At 45.6% G+C, this 21,568-nt stretch overlaps 1 protein-coding gene across 1 annotated transcript in view; it reads right to left on the bottom strand.

Moving 5' to 3' along the window:
• The window catches only part of pou6f2 (POU class 6 homeobox 2), a gene marked incomplete at its 3' end in the record, with an annotated part of 136,558 nt that overhangs the window by 36,709 nt on the left and 78,281 nt on the right, over positions 1–21,568 (bottom strand). Inside the window, exon 5 of the mRNA XM_083659955.1 lies at positions 18–155. Coding sequence (XP_083516081.1) covers positions 18–155 — 138 coding nt within the window. The remainder of the gene's footprint in view (positions 1–17; positions 156–21,568) is intronic.

Genomic DNA, 21,568 nt, shown 5'->3' with positions numbered 1-21,568 from the left:
ATGTACAGCTCACTCACCTGTCCTTGTGCATTGGTGACCAGCTGTCCTGTGACTCCTTGCAGGTTGGACAGGGCGTTGCCAAACACCTGAGAGCCAGCTATGGAGCCCATGGCTGCTGCCGCTGCCACCGCCGCCTGGCTGGCCAGAGGATTCAGCTGGTGAGGGCAAAGAAATCACTCATCAAAACCGCATCTATTACTGTCACCCATGTCAATGTTTACCAGTATGATGCATATTTGTGAAAGTTTCAGGACAACAACTAACACAGAAGCTCAGTGTGGGGGCTTCAAGCAGTACAACTCCAATTCTTTGTTAGCAGAAAAAGTCAACTGCGGTGATGGCTGTATAGTCCGGTAGCAAGGGCTACGCAGTCCATCATACAGATCCCAGAGGTCTGTGCTCCCGAACCCAGGCTGGAGGGTAGGGAGGTGCAGGGAGAAGGGGAGGGAGGCTGTGGACTGGAGGGTAGAGAGGTGCAGCGAGAAGGGGAGGGAGGCTGTGGAGGGTAGAGAGGTGCAGCGAGAAGGGGAGGGAGGCTGTGGAGGGTAGGGAGGTGCAGGGAGAAGGGGAGGGAGGCTGTGGAGGGTAGGGAGGTGCAGGGAGAAGGGGAGGGAGGCTGTGGAGGGTAGGGAGGTGCAGGGAGAAGGGGAGGGAGGCTGTGGAGGGTAGGGAGGTGCAGGGAGAAGGGGAGGGAGGCTGTGGAGGGTAGGGAGGTGCAGGGAGAAGGGGAGGGAGGCTGTGGAGGGTAGGGAGGTGCAGGGAGAAGGGGAGGGAGGCTGTGGAGGGTAGGGAGGTGCAGGGAGAAGGGGAGGGAGGCTGTGGACTGGAGGGTAGGGAGGTGCAGCGAGAAGGGGAGGGAGGCTGTGGACTGGAGGGTAGGGAGGTGCAGGGAGAAGGGGAGGGAGGCTGTGGACTGGAGGGTAGGGAGGTGCAGCGAGAAGGGGAGGGAGGCTGTGGACTGGAGGGTAGGGAGGTGCAGCGAGAAGGGGAGGGAGGCTGTGAATAAGTGGCCATTTTACCACTCTAAGTGCTTCCTCTGGCCCACGGGGCTCCCCACGGGCTGAGCACGGTCTTTCTGCCAGAAGCAATGGCCCCACAGCATCTAGCTCTCACAATAGAGGAAAGCAATGTGGCCATGCATCACTGTATCATCAACGACTTCAATACACTTCGCCTCCAGAATGACTCCGGCGTCATAATGCACTACCGCACTGTTACTTTGGCGAGAGAGGAGGGTTAAAATGACCATCTTTACCTCTGCTGTAATGGACTCATCTGGTCTGGCCTGTGGTTGTGAAAAGAGGTTCCCTGTGTCGGGGAGAGGCTGTGGAGCTGAGATTAGCCATATAAATCAAGCTAACCACTTATTAGGAGGCTGAAAATGCACTGCTGATTTGGTTGTAGTGCAGCAGAGCAAAGTCGTATTAGGTTGAGTAGATCAAAGACCAGGCAGAGATAGGAGACCTCCCAATTACTCAACAGGATAGAGAAATAATAGAAACCCTGTTTAGAAAAACACTGCCTACTCCTGGTTGTTAATATTGGTGTGCTAATACATATTCAGAGGAAATCATTCAAAAACACGACGACTGCTTAATCTGTTTACACAAAACATTTAAAATAACTTAAAGGGCTGGGTGATGTGAAAAAAAAAGATCTCTACGTATATTTTTAGGCTTTCACAAAATATTGACACAATGAGGTTTTTGATAAATAAGCATCAGTAATGTGGATATAATGACTAAGTGGCTAAGGCAAATAATAGAACAGCTAGAACAGTCTGGTGACTTCAGAAAATTACATCACTTTACCGTAATGCAGCCTTTAAAACCAGGAAAATACAACACTTAGCCATATCACCATACGATATCCAAAATCTAAGAGGATATCTAGTCTCTGACGATATGGATATAATATAGATTATTGCCCAGGCCTAACTTAAAGTGATCAGCATGTGTTTTATATAGTATGTAGTATCCATTATATATCAAATGCTATGGAGCAGTCAAGTCAGCAGGAATTCTTTTACTGAAGACATAAACTTGGCTCATCTTCTTCCCACACTTTGGGCTCTGTGGGGAATTCAGCTTTGTTCATTTGAGATCATTGAGTTGCCATTCATCTTTTACCTTACCCCACCACCATATATTATTACACTTTCTCAAATCAAATGATGAAAAAATGCCACCGAGCGATCAATACTTTTTCATTGACAGTAAAGGTTAAGCACATTAAGAATGACACTGCATTTGTCTTATGAAATCATATTTCATGTCGGTGGCCTCAAATTGGCCATGATTGATATTGCCTCCTCTCGTCTGAAAGTCATCCAGTTTTTCCTCGATAATCGCAAGATTGTCTTTTATGTGCTGAGGGCTTCGTCCTTCTGAGGGACGTTCAAGAAACACGAGCCTTCCTTCTGACTTCACATTGAACAGAGCAGGATTATAGAATCACAGTCAACTTGCAACACACATTTTGATATTGGTCATTGTACTCTGGGATACATAAAGTTGGTCATTCATGCTCTAATAATTAAGGAACATTACATGTACAATCAACTAAATTCTATTTGGCAATTGATATTTTTTCTCCAAAACGTGTCATTCCACTGTGATAGATGTTGTACACTATAGTAAACCTGTCATTTTGGGTATTTATTTTCAGTGATACATGTATCTATTGACATCTAACAAGTTGTACTCATTTCTGATCACATACGTAGGAGTTGATGGTGATAGAGAGAACATTACTATGGGCTCTTGTGGGGGGAGAAATCAGCTGTCGTTATCTTCTCCAAAAGATGAATTTGCTGACCAAATTACCCCTTCTCACAAAATGCCGTGCCAATTTGTTTAGTTTTAATTCATCATACAAAATACAATGCAAATACTACAATGCGCAAAAACATTACATTGACAATACTTTTTAAATATATATAATGCAACACCCTATCATTAACGAGAGCCAAAGTGAAACGTCACTTCCTGCTTTCTCCCTGTACCAGCACTGGAAAAAATATGAATGGCAGTGAACGGAGAATAGCGTTACTTTTGGATCCCGTTTGAATTGTGCCATGGGGTGCCAACGTTAATTTTGTCCATTTAAAACATAACTTTGCATGTAAAGAAAGGGGTTAGTTTTGTATAAAAACGAAATAGCTCGTGGAAGCTCGTGGCATGTCGCCGGTCTTCAACTTCAACAGCCGGTAGAGAAAGTGACGTCACTTAGGCGACAGTGTATGTAGTCTTTCTGATTTATAACTTATAGTGCAACAGTTTGGCGACAAACTGCGACTTTCTTGACATGCAAAGTTATGTTTTAAATTGATCAAATTAACGTTGGCACCCCGTGGCACAATTCAAACGGGATAAAAAAAGTAACCTTATTCTCCGTTCACCGCCATTCATTTTTTTTCAGAGCTTGGTACAGGGAGAAAAGCAGGAAGTGATGTTCACTTTGGCTCTCTATTAACATACCACCTTATTCTTAGGTGACCGATTGAGATGAGCTGCTTTCGAAATGGGACAGGGTCAAATCAGCAGATCATTTCCCTTCATTCTGACTGAAATCTCACTGTTGAATAGAAGTCATGTGACCTAGACCAGATGCTATGGTATATTTGAGAGAGAGGATTTGTTAATTTAAAGTAAAGGCCTTAAGCAGTTTCCTAAAGTGTGTCACGATGAGTGGATTGAACAAAGAGAACCTATAGGCAGATGTTGGAGCAAATACAACAGTGTGGGTGTAATGATAGCTGATAGCTGTGTTACAGTGAGTGGGGATGGTTTGAAAGCCAACATGGCTTCACGTGGAGTTAAACAGAGCATCCAGATCATGTGATGCGCTCAGACAAGCACATGCAGAGTTTCCTGCAGATCAGCTGGGCTTGAGTGTCATTGTGTGAGTGATAGGTTGTTGGAGAAGCTTTCAGATGTATTTGAAATATGATCATTGTGTTTTGGTCAATGAACGCCCTTTGTTATTCTGGTAAAACCTAGGTGAAAAAGAGTGCAGGCTTTATTGCTGCATCCTGTGGCACTGGGTAATATGGACTGCAGTTGGAAGGAGGAGGCAGGAATATGGAGAGGTGAGGCTGTGTTCAACACCTCAACAGGAATATGGAGAGGTGAGGCTGTGTTCAACACCTCAACAGGAATATGGAGAGGTGAGGCTGTGTTCAACACCTCAACAGGAATATGGAGAGGTGAGGCTGTGTTCAACACCTCAACAGGAATATGGAGAGGTGAGGCTGTGTTCAACACCTAAACAGGTGATTTTCTGCCACAGTGACTCCTCTCAACACCTCGGCAGGAGGCACAAGATGACAGACTTGCCCTAGCAGCATTTGTACTGATTGCATGTGTTGGAAGAGATAAACAGTGATCTTCCAGTTTGCAGAGCCCGCATGTAAACCATTGTGTTTTCATTCTTTCCCATTGCCCATGAATACAGCGTTGAGAAGATTTCAGTAGTACAGGATAGACCGCTCTCATCAGTCGCACAGTCGTGTGGATAACGGTAACATACAAACCAAACAGGAGTCTGATTATTACAGAAACGCTGAGACCTTGGAGGACAAGCTAAAGAGTGTAATATAACTGTAAAATACTGTACCATGCAGAGTAGAGCTGGTCAATACTGTATATCAATATGATATCGATTTCCTGATATGAGACTAGATATCATCTTAGATTTTGGAGATCGTAATATGGTGATATGGCATAAGTGTTGTGTTTTCCTGGTTTTAAAGGCTGCATTACAGTAAAGTGATGTACTTTTCTGAACTCATCAGACTGTTGTAGCTGTAGCCTTTACTCACAGTCATTATAGCCACATTACTGAGGATTATTTATCAAAAATCTCATTAGCCCAGTTCGGAATCGGTCCCTGTGACAGAAATAGTGGACTATTTAGTGCTTCGCCATTTGTTTTTATAGTGTCTGAATTCTCAACTGTTAATTTGATTCACTATTTAGTCCACTATAAAATACCCAAAATGCACAGCGATTTCTAGTGAACAGAGAATGTACCCTACAATTTCTCCCATAGACCACAATGCTGTCGTATTTGCCGAAGGAGAAGAAGAGTGAGGTAGTTTCTGAATCTCGTTTGATCGTTCCCCAAATAGTTGACTATATGATAAACACTACATGGAGAATAGTGAGTGAGTGAACGAGTGAACCATTCCGAACACGGCTAGTGTGTACATATTTTGTGAAAGCACCAATAGTCATCCCTACAATATTATCGCAATATTATCAATATTGAGGTATTTTGTCAAAATATTGTATTTGATTTTGTCCAGATCGCCCAGTCCTAATGCAGAGGAAAATTTCAGCAAGTTATGCTTTTTCCGCATTAGACTTCCATGTTATCTATAGTCAGGCAGCAGCAAACCTTCACACTGTCTGAGGCTCCATTACACCGTGTGACATCATCTTGTCACCTTTAAGTCACCACAACTACTATCACTCTGTGCACTATCACGCTTTTAGATAGCCAAATATACAGGGCTACACAGGGGTCAGCAAATACAAAATAAATGTCCATGACACAAAAAAGCCTGCAAATTGTTAAAAATGCATCTTTTCTCCGGCCGGTATGAAGGGGACTGAATCTAAACTGCAGCAGGCTCTCTGCTGCCTGTTTGACCATGAGGGTCACCTGGTGCAGCAACCCGTGTAATCTCAGGAATCGAGGAAAAATAGCGTCCCCGCAACCGTGGAGAGGCCCCTGGAAGCTAAAATTGTCTGACACAAACTAACTGGAGTTTATTCTTGGTTTGCTCTTTTCATGTGGCCGTTTTAAACTTAATTGGTTTTCTGGCCTGCACAAAACAAAAAAGAGCCAAGATAAATGGATAAACTGGTGCAGACCCCAAAAGTACTGTAGGCAGATATTGTGTGGCCACTCTCAGTCTTCTGTGGTGGGGGAAACATATCACCTACTCATCTGTGACTCCACAACACAAACACACAATGAATGAGAAAATAGTAAGATAATACTGTATATTACCATTGGGAATGTAATTATCACCAGTTGTTTAGCTAAGTGGTCCTTACTGATATGATTGAAATCAACATCACAGCAATCATAATATATATATACATTTTAAATATTGATATATATCATGGTATTGCTCATGTATGCATGTTGAATAATCAAATTAATGTTCATCCTATTGAATGGTAATGTTAGGTGTACATATTCAAATTATATTCTTTAAAATGCTTCATACTTCACGGCATCCAGGTAGTGTAGCAGTAGATTCCATGCCTACCAAAACGAGGGTCACAGGTTCGCGCCCCGTGTTACCTCTGGCATGGGCATCCATACAGGTACGATTGGCTGTGTCTGCGGGTGGGAAGCCAGATTCAGGGTATGCCTGCGTCCTGCTCGCTGCACTAGCACCGGGGCGCCTGTTCGGGGCGGAAAGTAACTGGTGGGAATAGCGTGATCTTCCCACATGCTACGTCCTGCCGGTGAAGCTCCCCGCTGTCAGGTGAAAAGAAGCGGCTGGCAACTGTGCATGTATCGGAGGAAGCATGGTGCTAGTCTACGTCTCTCCCCAGATCGGCAGACGGGGTGGAGCAGCGACCGGGGCAGCAGGGGGAAATTGGACAAGTACTAGGGAGAAAATGGGAAGGGGGGGAATGCTTCATGGTTACAATAAATTTTGTGTTTTTTAAATAACATTTGGTTATTCTCATCAATTTAGACTTAAAAACTGTGCATCACAATTATCTAAAAAATCCCACATGATTCCACTGAAAAACGATAAATCATAATATTGAATTATTGCCCGGCTCTAGTCCTAACCACCCAGAGGCACAGTATAATGTTGGTAATTGGCAGTGAATGCGGCTCCAGAGACAGTAAACTGGTGTCCAACATGGGATTGAGACTTAGACCGCATCCTGTCCCAGAAGTCTCTCAGATGTTCAGAAGTGGACGTAAGTATGATTGCAGCTGATGGAAGTGCGAAAAGGTGGTGCAGCCGAATGCAGCCAGATGTGAGTCATCCGTCAAAGTCTCCCTGCGTCACTTGTCATCACTCAGCCAAAACTGCGACAAAGTGGAGTGAGCAGGCAAAATGAACAATCAATAGCGATATAGCTTCTGGATGAGAAGGATGTCCTCCATCTCCAGAAGAACATGGAAGTTTCCCTGGCTCATGGCGGCCGCACGTCTCTGTCTCCTCCCTGCTCTTCTCCCACTCCAGAGTGAATGTAATCAGCTGTGACATGAGAAAACACCTTCTCTGTCTGTCAGGACTCTGCTAGTCGTCCGTTGACAGTCCTCTGTTGGCTCCTCCAAACAGCCCCGCCCCCCTCCTCTGTCTCCCCCTCCCCCCACATCCACTGTGCTTATGAACATCAAAATGCCATTAGGCCCTCCAAAACACCTCTGCTCCCAAGGTTGGCCGGGGCCTGGCAGGTTGGCGAGGGCCCAGCGCTGTGGCCCAGCGCTGCTGTGGCCGTGCACTTTCAGCCCCTCTGAGCTGAGCTCACCGCTGGGCCTCTGCTGCAGCCGTTGTGAAAAACAAACCTTAAAGCGAAGCCCATTCTTGAGGGAAAAGTATTGCGAAGTGAAAGACAGATAGAACAACTGGGACAGATAACACCCAGCAAAATACAATAACGCTGCTTCAGGTGGCGGTTGGACATTGTAATTGCCGGGGGCAGAGGAGGGGACGGCGGCGGAGGTGGCGAGGGGGTGTGCGGAGGTGGCGGTGCGGCGCGTGCTAATGGAGTGATGTCATATGAAGACGGCAGAATGACAGCTAGTTAACTAAGGAGGTTTGGCTGATCAAATAAAACACATTAACTCCAGGAAATGGATATCCCAGGCAGCCTCACAAATGGCCGCGTCTAATGAGGCAAAATGCAAATGAAGTTAGAAAAGAGTCGTGAAAACGTTCAAACTAACGATAAAGGAGTGATGGAGTGCCGGACAGTGGCCGTCAATCTCTCCTCTCATTACCTTCATGTGAAATTAACAGCTGCTTTAATCATTACATCAAATCTGCTCTGGCCCATTTGTTGATAATTGTGAGGCACCGAGGTTCAGAGTGGGTTCCTTCTCATCAATCACGGCAGCGGGATATTTCCTCTGGTTAGGGGACACTGTGAGTAAAAATATATAAGTTATACTACACTCCTGTTACACTATTTCTCTTCCTGAGGAATGATCTATAATATTTAGCTGTTTCCAGATGTATTAAATTTGAGACTACTTGGTGATTAAGTATCTGCGAGAAAGTGCTGACCATTTGGGCTCATGATGTGACATATTTGGTGCAGTTATTTCTGTACCATACCAGTGTTGGGTTGAGAATCCTAGCAGTTTTAACCAAGTGTTGCAGTAGATGTAGTGCTATGACTGTGAAGTGGATACATATGGCTCTTTGTTTGGTTACTGTGTGTGAACATGAAAGCAGAAAGTAAAAAAAAAAAAAAAATCCATACTCACAGGATCAGACTATGAAGAAAATTATGAACACTGTATTATTTTGCTATACAGTCAAAGAAGCTATTCTAAACCTTCGGACAGCAATTAACTAAACGATTCACTGCAATAAAACGGAATCTTTCTTGATTTTAGGAGATCTATTTCAGCTGAACAAAACACATTCCATTCATTTTCATTTAGGGGGGAAATGCCATCTCTTTTCACTCTGCTGTTGTTTGACATATAAATATAGCATTTGAATGACTTTAATATCCTCCTAATCAATGTCCAGTGATCTTTTGATGTCCTCAATTCAATATAGGAAGGGTCATCCATGCCGCAGCTTTATAAACACAATAAAGGTAAGTGATTACTCTCCACTGTGGTGTCCAAAAAGACGGCGGGTAATGAAGAGAAATGGAGGAGTTTGAGGGGGAGGTCTGTCATGTGTCATTGGCCCAACTCTGAGCCTTAAGATGAATCACGAGAGAGGGGCTCTGTGGCTAACATGTGCTCACCCTTGATCGATAAACCCGCCTCCCCCTCGTTCTCCAGCTCCTTTTCTCCAAAAGATACACACTCGAACACAAAGTGAATCAGCATAAGTGGAGAGATGCATTGATGACATTTACACACGTCTGCCTATTGATTACTTGATTTTTAACTTCCCAGGCTCCCCCTCTTGGAGGAGTCGACTTAAAAAAATGCAGTGTTCTTGCATTCTAGTCTAGTCCATTTACAAAACTATCAATTTCACATTCCCTTTGCTAATCAAATCGGCCATAAAATCATCCACGTGGAGAGAAAAAAGCTCCTCACATTTCTCGGCTTGAACTTGTGGATTAGCATTTCAGAGTAAGAGTTCAGAGGAATTTCAGTTCACGCCTCACACACTATACACTATACATCCTCATTCCTCACACACTATACATTACAAAACATACACCAAATAAGCCTCAGCTAACCATGCCGCCCCCAAAAAACATGGTGGAGAGAATTTTCTGATAATATTCTGCCAGGACCACAAATAGGTCTTTTGATTGCAGTCTATGAGGAGGGCATAATGCAATAACATTGCATTAAAAGGCTCTTTTTATGGCGTGGTAGCGCCGCGCGGCTGTGCTCCTTGTGTGAGCCCGGTGCTCTGTTTGCGGTCACTAATGGGCATCAGAAATTACAGGCAGTGGAATCGCGCCCCGCGGGGGGACTGGCCTCCTCAGCGGAGCGGAGCACTTAGACAGTGTCTGGGAGGCTGCTGGAGGAGGACGGGGGGAACTCAATGTCACAGCCCTGCCTCATAATTAAAGAAACCCTATTCCTTATCCACTGTTAGGTGAGCCCTAGCTCGGAGCTCCGTCTGAGGGCTCCCCTGTGGGTGCCTAATGCGTGTTGGCCCCAGTGTGCATGTGGGCTGAGCAGAGAACTTTCTTTCTACTGGGTGTTGGAGCTCGAAGCCCTCTGCCCACCCAGAGTTACGATGCCAGGTATAGAAAACAGGAAACAAGATGTTGAAAAGCTAAGAAAATATCAACTGAGTGGGTTCTGAAAACACAGCCGGAACAGAAAAGTATGCGCTGGATGTGAAGCCGAAAAGTATGCGTGAGGTAATTTGAAAAGTGACAGGCTAAAATGCCTATACAGTAAAACAGAGAAACACATTCCCAATGATCCTGTTAGTCATTCTGAAATATGATAAATTTGAGTTCCTCCTTATTCAGAAATTCAGGGGCCATCGTTGGTCCTTAAGTCTGTAGATTTTCTCTCTGCCTAATCCCTCATTTGAAGTAAATAAAAGTAGTAGAGCTGTCATGGTCAGGTTGTTTTCCTCATCTAGCTCCTGTGCTTTATAATTATTCATATGAAATGTGCTGCTGTTGATGGGCAACAGTCTTATTTTCTGCTTCAGTCAACAGTGCACATTTGTATTTCTAAATTGTGGAGCGCTTGTTATGTAAGGCAATTTTCTGCCTTCTTAAGAGCCGGATCTCCTGTGCATTAATAAGAGGCTATAGGCTGAGCTGCTGGAGAGGGCCTGTTCATGCTCTGAACCACACAACCAGCAGCACTGCTATTTAAATCAAGTACCTTTTTTTAAGATTTATTATTATTATTTTAAAACAGCTGTTATCCTGATAATAGTTAGATGTAAGAATGCCCAAGACTTAAATATACCTTTACAATACAACTTTACATGTATAAGATGATAAATGCTTAACCTAAATGTAAAACATAAGATTAGCATCTTGCCTTTTCAAAATGAAAAAATCCTGACGAGCCCTAATTTATTTGATATTCATTCACTCACTTGTGCACAGTAGATTACTACATGTTGTGAAATTACTTGTGCATTCTCCATCCATTAAATTTTCAAGCAGAAAAAAACAAACAAAAAAGAAGTCCATGGTGAGGTTTACCAATACTGCCACTTGAAAAGTCGTGGAATATCCAAAAATATAAATTTAAGGTTTGATTATAGTAAATTCTAGCATCTTATTCCAGTGCACTGATACCACTGATGGTTTCTAAGAGATAGATAATGGACTCTGTCCTCAGCTTAAGTGTTGCCTGTCTCATTGACAAGACACAGTATGAGCCATTGGGTTTATATTTAAGCATGTCATTTTAATTTTGATTTAATACCCTGTGGGATGATGGAGGCCTGTTTCACTAAATTGAATAGACGTGTAGCTGATCTGGAAAATCAATTAATCGATGTGCAAGGCTCATTTAATACACATGTTAATATAATGGGAGACACACCCACCGCTCATAAAAAGAGACATTTAGGAGCAAATTGGACAGTGGTGATTTTAACAGCAGTTGACATAAGTACAAGTGCACTGCGGCGGAAAACGGTGACATGGGTGTCTGAAGGGGCCTCAGCTGGAGACAAAAGCATTAGAGATGCGTTTGAGGCTGAGGAGGAAAGGTGGAGGGAGCGGGAGGAGAGGAGGAGTGGAGGAGAGGAGAGGAGAGATGCAGAGTGCAGACAGCCAAGCCTCTGAAAGGCCGTTGTGGTTGGCATCCGCTGACCTTGGTGACGATGGGTTTTCACCAGAGGCTTCTAATGAAGGCTGATTGCCAGGGAATAGTGAGGGGAGCCGAGGGGGAGAGAGAACAGCAGAGAGGGAGAAGAGAGAGGACGAGAGAGTGAAAAGAGAGGGGGGTCAAGAAGAGCACAGAGGGAGAAGAGAGAGCAGGAGAGAGTGAGAAGAGAGGGGGAGGGAGAAAGGGAGAGAGGAGAGGCCCAGGTAATTGCACCACTTGTGGGTCTGAGGCCCGGCGGTCCTGCGGTGTCGGGGGTGCAGTGGGGGAAAAGGAGTGATGTCTGTGGACGTTTCGGTGGTAAATTGTGGAGCACGGGGAGTAGAATGCAGGTCCCTAAGGCTGTAATTACCCCCATGAGTGTGCGGGTGGAGAGTGGACATGACCAGTGTGGGGTTCTGACAGCGACCGAGGAGACGACCGGGTGAGGGGCAACAAGCCAGACAAGCAGACACGAGCAAGGTCAGAGGCTGTTAAACTACCCGGCCAGACACTGGAGCAAGGTCAAAGGCTGTTAAACCAGCCGGCCAGACACCGGAGCAAGGTCAGAGGCTGTTAAACCAGCCGGCCAGACACTGGAGCAAGGTCAGAGGCTGTTAAACTACCCGGCCAGAGACTGGGGCAAGGTCAGAGGCTGTTAAACCAGCCGGCCAGACACTGGAGCAAGGTCAGAGGCTGTTAAACCAGCCGGCCAGACACTGGAGCAAGGTCAGAGGCTGTTAAACTACCCGACCAGAGACTGGGGCAAGGTCAGAGGCTGTTAAACCAGCCGGCAAGAGACTGGAGCAAGGTCAGAGGCTGTTAAACCAGCCGGCCAGACACTGGAGCAAGGTCAGAGGCTGTTAAACTACCCGGCCAAAGACTGGAGCAAGGTCAGAGGCTGTTAAACTACCCGGCCAGAGACTGGGGCAAGGTCAGAGGCTGTTAAACCAGCCGGCCAGACACTGGAGCAAGGTCAGAGGCTGTTAAACCAGCCGGCCAGACACTGGAGCAAGGTCAGAGGCTGTTAAACTACCCGACCAGAGACTGGGGCAAGGTCAGAGGCTGTTAAACCAGCCGGCAAGAGACTGGAGCAAGGTCAGAGGCTGTTAAACCAGCCGGCCAGACACTGGAGCAAGGTCAGAGGCTGTTAAACCAGCCGGCAAGAGACTGGGGCAAGGTCAGAGGCTGTTAAACTACCCGGCCAGAGACTGGAGCAAGGTCAGAGGCTGTTAAACCAGCCGGCAAGAGACTGGAGCAAGGTCAGAGGCTGTTAAACCAGCCGGCCAGACACTGGAGCAAGGTCAGAGGCTGTTAAACCAGCCGGCAAGATACTGGGGCAAGGTCAGAGGCTGTTAAACTACCTGGCCAGACACTGGAGCAAGGTCAGAGGCTGTTAAACCAGCCGGCAAGAGACTGGGGCAAGGTCAGAGGCTGTTAAACTACCCGGCCAGAGACTGGAGCAAGGTCAGAGGCTGTTAAACCAGCCGGCAAGAGACTGGAGCAAGGTCAGAGGCTGTTAAACCAGCCGGCAAGAGACTGGAGCAAGGTCAGAGGCTGTTAAACCAGCCGGCAAGAGACTGGAGCAAGGTCAGAGGCTGTTAAACCAGCCGGCAAGAGACTGGAGCAAGGTCAGAGGCTGTTAAACCAGCCGGCAAGAGACTGGAGCAAGGTCAGAGGCTGTTAAACTACCCGGCCAGAGACTGGAGCAAGGTCAGAGGCTGTTAAACCAGCCGGCAAGAGACTGGGGCAAGGTCAGAGGGTGTTAAACTACCCGGCCAGAGACTGGAGCAAGGTCAGAGGCTGTTAAACCAGCCGGCAAGAGACTGGAGCAAGGTCAGAGGCTGTTAAACCAGCCGGCAAGAGACTGGAGCAAGGTCAGAGGCTGTTAAACCAGCCGGCAAGAGACTGGAGCAAGGTCAGAGGCTGTTAAACCAACCGGCAAGAGACTGGAGTAAGGTCAGAGGCTGTTAAACCAGCCGGCAAGAGACTGGAGCAAGGTCAGAGGCTGTTAAACCAGCCGGCCAGACACTGGAGCAAGGTCAGAGGCTGTTAAACCAGCCGGCAAGATACTGGGGCAAGGTCAGAGGCTGTTAAACTACCTGGCCAGACACTGGAGCAAGGTCAGAGGCTGTTAAACCAGCCGGCAAGAGACTGGGGCAAGGTCAGAGGCTGTTAAACTACCCGGCCAGAGACTGGAGCAAGGTCAGAGGCTGTTAAACCAGCCGGCAAGAGACTGGAGCAAGGTCAGAGGCTGTTAAACCAGCCGGCAAGAGACTGGAGCAAGGTCAGAGGCTGTTAAACCAGCCGGCAAGAGACTGGAGCAAGGTCAGAGGCTGTTAAACCAGCCGGCAAGAGACTGGAGCAAGGTCAGAGGCTGTTAAACCAGCCGGCAAGAGACTGGAGCAAGGTCAGAGGCTGTTAAACTACCCGGCCAGAGACTGGAGCAAGGTCAGAGGCTGTTAAACCAGCCGGCAAGAGACTGGGGCAAGGTCAGAGGGTGTTAAACTACCCGGCCAGAGACTGGAGCAAGGTCAGAGGCTGTTAAACCAGCCGGCAAGAGACTGGAGCAAGGTCAGAGGCTGTTAAACCAGCCGGCAAGAGACTGGAGCAAGGTCAGAGGCTGTTAAACCAGCCGGCAAGAGACTGGAGCAAGGTCAGAGGCTGTTAAACCAACCGGCAAGAGACTGGAGTAAGGTCAGAGGCTGTTAAACCAACCGGCAAGAGACTGGAGTAAGGTCAGAGGCTATTAGTGAACACGCAACATGCCAGTGACCAGACAGCATGGTTTTTATTTTTATTTATTTCTTTATTTAACCTTTATTTAACCAGGTAAGTCATTAAAAACGTCTTATTTACAATGGCGACCTGGCAAAAGGCACAGCCTTTTGAGGGATAGGGGGTAAAAGAAATACAAAGTTAAAACAAAGTTAAAACACAGTTAAAACATGGCAAGACAAACAGAGCAAGAACAAAACAGCCGGAGCAGACAGGCAGGAGACTGCTAGAAGTGCTAGTTTAGGAAGCAGTTGCAGGTGTCAGTGAAAATGTCCATGATAGAGTCCTTGAAAGCTGACTCGGAGCTGAAATTGTCCAGTTTTAGTCTTTTTTGTAAATTATTCCAGTGTGTGGGCACGGCAGATTGAAATGACGATTGACCGATTACAGAATGTGTTTTGGGGATTTTCAGCAGGATGAGTGAGGATAAGAACAGCAGAGTAGAGACGGGACAACGTGACACAAGACGCTGCTAAGATGCTCCCAAAAGCAACAACAGAGAAGGGATGGATGGAGGAAAAACACAATGTAGAATGTTTTTTTTCCCTGATTTCCCCCCGTTTTCTCCCCAATTCTACTTGGCCAATTCCCCCTCCCAAGCTGTCCCGGTCGTTGCTCCACCCCCTCTGCCGATCTACTGAGAGCTATAGAATAGCACATGCTTTCTCCGATACATGTGCAGTCGCCAGCGAGCCGATTCTTTCCACCTCGCTGGGTTTCCCTTGGCTGCGGCGGGGAGGTGGTGAGGGGATGTGGGGTTAGGGGTAGAAAACTTTGTGTAAAAAAAGTAAGTAAAAGAAGCAGTTTCAGATAATTTGGGATCATTATTACAGTTTTTCCTGGTTGTTTAAACAGATTTTTGGGAACATCAGACACAATGTGCACAATCTCTAACTCATTTACCTACTGCTAAACCAATTCTGCTAAACTCCAAGCACATTTTCCTGCTTTAGACTCATCTTCCCATTCCATACCACACATTTTCCTGCTTTAGACACATCTTCCCATTCCATACCACACATCTTTCAGCTCACTAAACACAATTCTCCATATCTTGCACACTCTTCCTGATTTTCCACTCCTGATGTTCACTCAGAACACACTGCCAATCACATTCCTAAACTCCAAAGGCTGTTGTGCAATTTGCTCTTTGGGTATACACTACAGTACATACAACAATATATGTCGATATTTCACATCCAACAGGTGAAACACTGAACATGCAAAGTCCTGATTCCACTGCTAAGGCATTCCTACAGTGTTTTCCATTCATATATAGTGTTTTCCATTTTGCACATCAGTGTTCAATGGTGTCTGTTTCCCCAAAAATCTAAGCACAAATCACTCGTGTTTTGTGTTTTAGCAATTGGGGAAGAATGTATTTGTATTGCATTCCATTCAGTTTGCTGTTGGGTCTGAGATACAGTATAATATTTTCTTTTTTACTACATTTCTGTTGCTTTATATTTGGGTATTTTACGAAAGGAGAAAATGCTAGCCTACAACATGAACATGCAAAGGTATAATTCTCCTGATCATTCATAAAGTGTTTTCCATTCATACTATAGTGTTTTCCATTTTGCACATCAGTGTTCAATGAGTGCTTGGAATGTCTACTCGTATGATGTATGTGTTTGAGTTTTGAGAGCAAAGTGTGCTTGTGCAAAGGAAGTATAGGATTTAGCATTTTGTGCTTGAGTTTTGAGGGCAAAGTGTGCTTGTGCAAAGGAAGTGTAGGATTTAGCATTTTGTGTGTGAGTCTTGAGATTTGTGTTTAGGATTTTGAGGAAGTGAGGTAGTGAATCAGGGAATATGTTTAAACAACCAGGAAAAACTGTATTATCATACTGTATCTGTGTGCAAACATTTGGAAATGCCAGAGCTATAATAAATAAATGGCACCAGGCCCTACCCTGGCACCCAAAAAGGATATTAACATGAACACAGACAATGAAACAAAAAACAGATGAAGACAATAACAATGTTGTACATTGACTAATTACATCAGAGAGAGAGAGAGAGGGAGAGACAGAGAGGGGGAGAGAGAGAGAGAGAGAGAGAGAGAGAGAGAGAAATGGTGGGACTCCACTGGATGGCGCAGCGGGCTCGGGGGGAGGGGGCGGGGGTCTGGGCGTACGAGCTGGAATAAGAGAGTTGATAGGCTGGCCTAAGCTTTGCTGCCACGGATCAGTATGTACTGCCTCTCCTCTCCCTGCCTGGGCCGATGTAACTCACTGGAGTGGCAAATTACACCAGACCTACAGCTGTAGCCCGACATTATGATTAATTTGATCAGTAATTTCTCCTGTTTTTCATTTTAATCGCCGCGACCATTCTGCTGTGGCAGGTCTTTCAGATCTAATTAAGATCAATTCCGGTGTAACAGACTTGGCGAGCGCCTTCACCCCCTCAAATCCCTGAGCTCTCTGGGCGTGGAGAGAAAACCTGCAGCTCTAATCAATCAGCTCCCAGCAAAATCCAGCGGGCTCCCACAATCAGCCCATTAACACACTTAAGCAAATTTCATAATCTCCTCAGTCTATTTGTCATCACTGTGGTGGCTATTTGAGTCAGCCACAGGCCGCCGCTCACTGTATTCTGCATGATGGGGACCAGAGAGAGAGAGAGGGGGGGGGGGGGGGGCAGAGAGGTAGTAATCTGAGTTTAGACCATTGACTCAAAGAGACAGTCAGTTGTAGTGTGTATTCTATTCTAACAGGGATATTAACGAGCCAACTGATGAATATTGTCTCACAAATTAAAGACACCGAAGACTCTCGAGGGATGTAATGAATGCTCAGGAATTCTTCACCGTGAGTTTACCAAGAATATCACACAACACAATACCTCCCATGAGAGGAGAATTACAATGGGACATTAATTGGAACATAATGAGTGTTTGTCTCTCTGTGGCTCTGCACTGTATTTTCAATAAATAGTTGAATGGCTGAGTGCTCTTGCGTGTCTGGATAATGACAGTCTGAAAAAGGGGTGTTATCTGTCTAATAGTGATTGTATTATGGTAATTATGACTTGACATTGCTGTATAGACCAGTTCCTCTGGGTAAAGCGGCCCAGAAATAGTCCACACTGTCTTAAATTAAAACAAATAAAAAGCCAATACTAGACTCTTCTTGGGTGGAAATTTCCTTTCTTCTCTTTTTTAATCAATTTTTTTTTCTTTTTCTGAATCTTCTCCCATTTTCTCCCCAGTTGGACTTGGACAATTCCCGCCCGACCAGAGGAGGCACCGCCTTCCCACCCGCAGACACGGCCACTTGTGTCTGTAGGAATGTCTGATCAAGCCGGAAGTACCGCTGCCGGGAATTGAACCCGGGTCTACGCGGTGGTAGGCGAATGCTTTTACATTACACTACCCAGACGCCCAAAACTTGCTTGGTGATTGTGTGACTGAAAAGCCAATCACTGACCCAGGTGCTGGAAGGAGCCAATCACTGACCCAGGTGCTGGAAGGAGCCAATCACTGACCCAGGTGCTGGAAGGAGCCAATCACTGACCCAGGGGCTGGAAGGAGTCCATGCAGCCTTGGGTGGGTGCCGAGGTTGCGGCCTGTCCTTGGGAGAGAGAGAGCCCCTCACTGAGCGACATGGCTGCACACTCTTTGACAACCCCCAGCACTGACGCAGAGAAACTAAACCTTTTACATCCATCCTGCTACGCACGCACACATGCACATGCACGCACGCACGCACGCACGCACGCACGCACGCACGCACACACACACACACACACACACACACACACACACACACACACACACACACACACACACACACACACACACACACACAGTTCCTTAATCCTATTTGATGAGGCAATATCTTAATGATGCCTGATGTGGGCCCTTTGCCCCCTCCCCCCCCCCCCCCCCCAAGGGAGGTCTGTCCTCAGTCATCATAATCAGCCCCGCTGCTTCTTGTAGAAAAGACAATCTATATAAAGCTAAGCTCTCAGTTTGATTCATGCTGTCAGCTTGCTAGAAATAATCCTGCTTCTGCTGTGTGTCTGTAGTCGGGTTTCCATCCACCTGTTTTTATGCGAAATTTCAATTTGCACATTAAAAAACTGAGTGGAAACGCTGCAAAATTCGCAAAAACCTCCAAATATCGCAAAAAAAGTTTTCACGCTTGGGGGAGGTGGAAAAGTCGGGTGTATCGATAAAAGGAAAATGCGATACGTGCAGTGGGAACAGATTAAGCGATATTCCGTTGTCTCTCCATTCAAAAACCACGCAGTTTGCCTTGATCACTGCAAAACATGCCATGTAGCCAACACAATAGGGCTACACGGTAAATAATGCCATAAATACGTAGCACAATACCCATCGTGGTAAACAGAGGAAGACTGGGATATTAACTTTAAGGCGACTCACTTCTAGAATTGAATGACATTGTATTCACTACTATCTGCTCTATCTAGCAGCTGATCAGCAGAGGCAGTCGACAGCCTCAAACACGAGGTGACTGACAGCTCTATAATTCGCATAATAGCAGCGGATGGAAACGCAAATTATTTCGCATTTTCTTTTGCCGACTTTCTGAAGATTCTATTAAAATTTGTGATACCTTTGGATGGAAACCCAACTTGTGTCCTCTACTGTGTGTCTGTGTCTGCTACTGTGCCACAGGAAGATATTCAAAGATTGTGTGGCGTTTTCCCCTCGCAAACCACAAATTGATGAGTAAGACAGTCTGATCACAGCGTATCTGGTCAAAAATCGTATCTATCATGTAGAAAGTAAGGCCTTTGGATGCAGGCTTAAGCCCATTTATACTTGGTCTGTCAACACTTTTGAAACCGTTGCCGACAGAAATTAGGTCTTTGTCGACACTTTCAAGTGTCGCTGAATAGTGTCTCCTACCAAGTGAAATTTCTAACGTCACATAGTTTTGCGCAAGTCTGATTGGCTATATAGAAGGCACGCGCAGTTGACTTCCTTGTTTTGGTTTTCGCTGAAATGAATGAACGTGTCCCCGCTATTTTTATCAGCCTGTCCTTGATATATGACTTTGTGAAAATCACAAAGAACACCGTGACCACTTCCCAGAGAGAGAGGTGAGTTGTGTGGTTGTGTGTCGTTATATGCGGCTGCAGCCAAGTACGTTACATCTTGCCTCCGACGTAGTTTCACTGTAGCACCTGGGAACCTGATGAATCTGTGAGCTCATGTTTAATTTGCTTTGACAGTTGGGAATTGGTCTGGCAATGTCAGGCTAGACATCAGGCTAGACAAACAAACCAGCATACAGCATTCCCTCTCTTGGCTGTCTGCAGCGTTCGAGTGTCACGTGACGTTGAGCTGAGGAGAGAACCATAAATGCAGCAACATGAATGACACTCTTTATTGTCTGTGACCATAATAAGTATAAGTATAAATTAGGCTTTAATGCGTGAATCTGTGTGTTGGTCAGTAGCTCTTCCCATGTAGTTCCCATGGCTGGAGTGGGCAGTGTGTTGGTGCCTTTGGAGGCCATTAAATCCAGAGGCTGTTTTTCCTGCTGAGTCTCACTAGGCCGTGACAGGGCCGGAGAGGGCTGCAAGGGGGAAACAAATAGCCCAACTCATCCTGGCCATAAAGAAGGTTGCACCACAACCCAATAAGGGTCTGACGCTGATGAATGTGACCAGGGACAGAGAGGCGACCCTGGCCAGTCTCCACCAGAAATGAAACCACAGGGATATAAAATAGGTTATTATCGTCACACAGTGACAGCCAGACGGACAGAAGGGGGGAGATGGATGGACAGACAAACTGACTAAAAAGGAGGTTGAGTAGAAAGAGCAGCAAAGATAAAGGGAGTGATTACGGATGAAAAGCAGTGGGACAGATAACCCCGGGATCTCTGTTGAATCGGCCGTAGGAGGCTGTGAATTGCAGAGAGGTTTGATGTTAAGCACGTCTTGCTGTATCAAGGCTGAGATGCATATTCTAATAGCTCCACATAGACAGAAGAGCTGCCAGCCTCCATTCAAACACAGTCACTTGATAAAGATCAAGTGCTGACAGGGAATCAAGTAGTGGGGTGTACTGCTTAAGCATTGTGTTTTCTCAAGGTTGACCTGCCCTGCTACAAAATCACACCATCACCAATGACACTTTTCATCCACCATCCACCTCTTCACTTGGTAGCGTTGCCTTTTATGAATAGGAATTAATTGCATTATCTCATTTCCTCTCTTCAATTGTAATTTTCAAGTGAAAGATCAAAATAAAGTGTTAAGATCTAGTATCAGATTGAATGCAATGCCTCACAAAATGAAATAAAGGTGCTAAAGCAGTGATTCTCAACGTTTTTAATATCAAGGACCCCTAAGTTACTACACATAGGGCCATGGACCCCCATTTGTCTCTCGGATCCAAATCTAAGCAGATTTGTATTGTTTGGCCAGTGTGCGTGAAAAGTTAATCACTTCTAAGTTGGCCCATGACCAACCTTCCTGCCAAGTTTGGTGCAAATCCGTTAGTTAGGCGCCTTTCTGTGATTGGACACGCCCATTGCCACCCCCCCTTTTGGCCAGTCTGTGTGGAAGTTACTGTAAGCCCGTTTTTGTGATTGGCTGAGTGCAAATTATTATTCATTGCTAATTAAGCTATTTAAATACCTTAATTAGCAACAAATAATAATTCTCACTCACATGGCCACGCCCATTACCACGCCCCCTTTTGGCTAATGGGCATGGAAAGTTAATCAGTTCATCTTTAGGCCCATGACCGACCTATCTGCAAAGTTGCGTGGTGTTACATGAATCCGTGTGGAACTTAAGTGCTTTTTGTGATTGGCCACGGTCATTGCCACGCGCCCTTTTGGTTAGTGGGGGTTAGGGCTGTCACTTTTCATTCGAAATTCGAATGCAACTTCGAATGTGGGGGAGGGGTTCGTTTTCGAAATGTAATTTGAATGTTCGATTTTTTTTGATTTTTTTTATTATATATATATATATATATATATATATATATATATATATATATATATATATATATATATATATATATATATATATTTTTTTTTTATGAACCAAAATTAACCAACTGCTGCTTGCTGGTAATGTTAATCCCATGTCAGAAAAAGTCTCCAGATTTGTCGCGTTAGTCTCTTCTGAGAAAGATTGTCTCCAGGGTCTGAAAAGTTGTCTCGAGTTGGATGCAGCCAAGTTTGTGAGGCAGTGTTGTGACTGTGAGCGTCCAAGCTAACACGTCGGGCTGATGCCCGGTGGCCTGCAGTGGGTTGCACCAGCTGTGCGTAAGTTGAAACGTAAGCTAGTTTGAACGTAAAGTCTCACTAAGTCCGAG

Source organism: Poromitra crassiceps, assembly GCF_964638095.1.
Source record: "Poromitra crassiceps genome assembly, chromosome: 2".
Taxonomy (NCBI): Eukaryota; Metazoa; Chordata; class Actinopteri; order Beryciformes; family Melamphaidae; genus Poromitra; species Poromitra crassiceps.
This window is presented reverse-complemented; position numbering and strand designations above follow the sequence as displayed.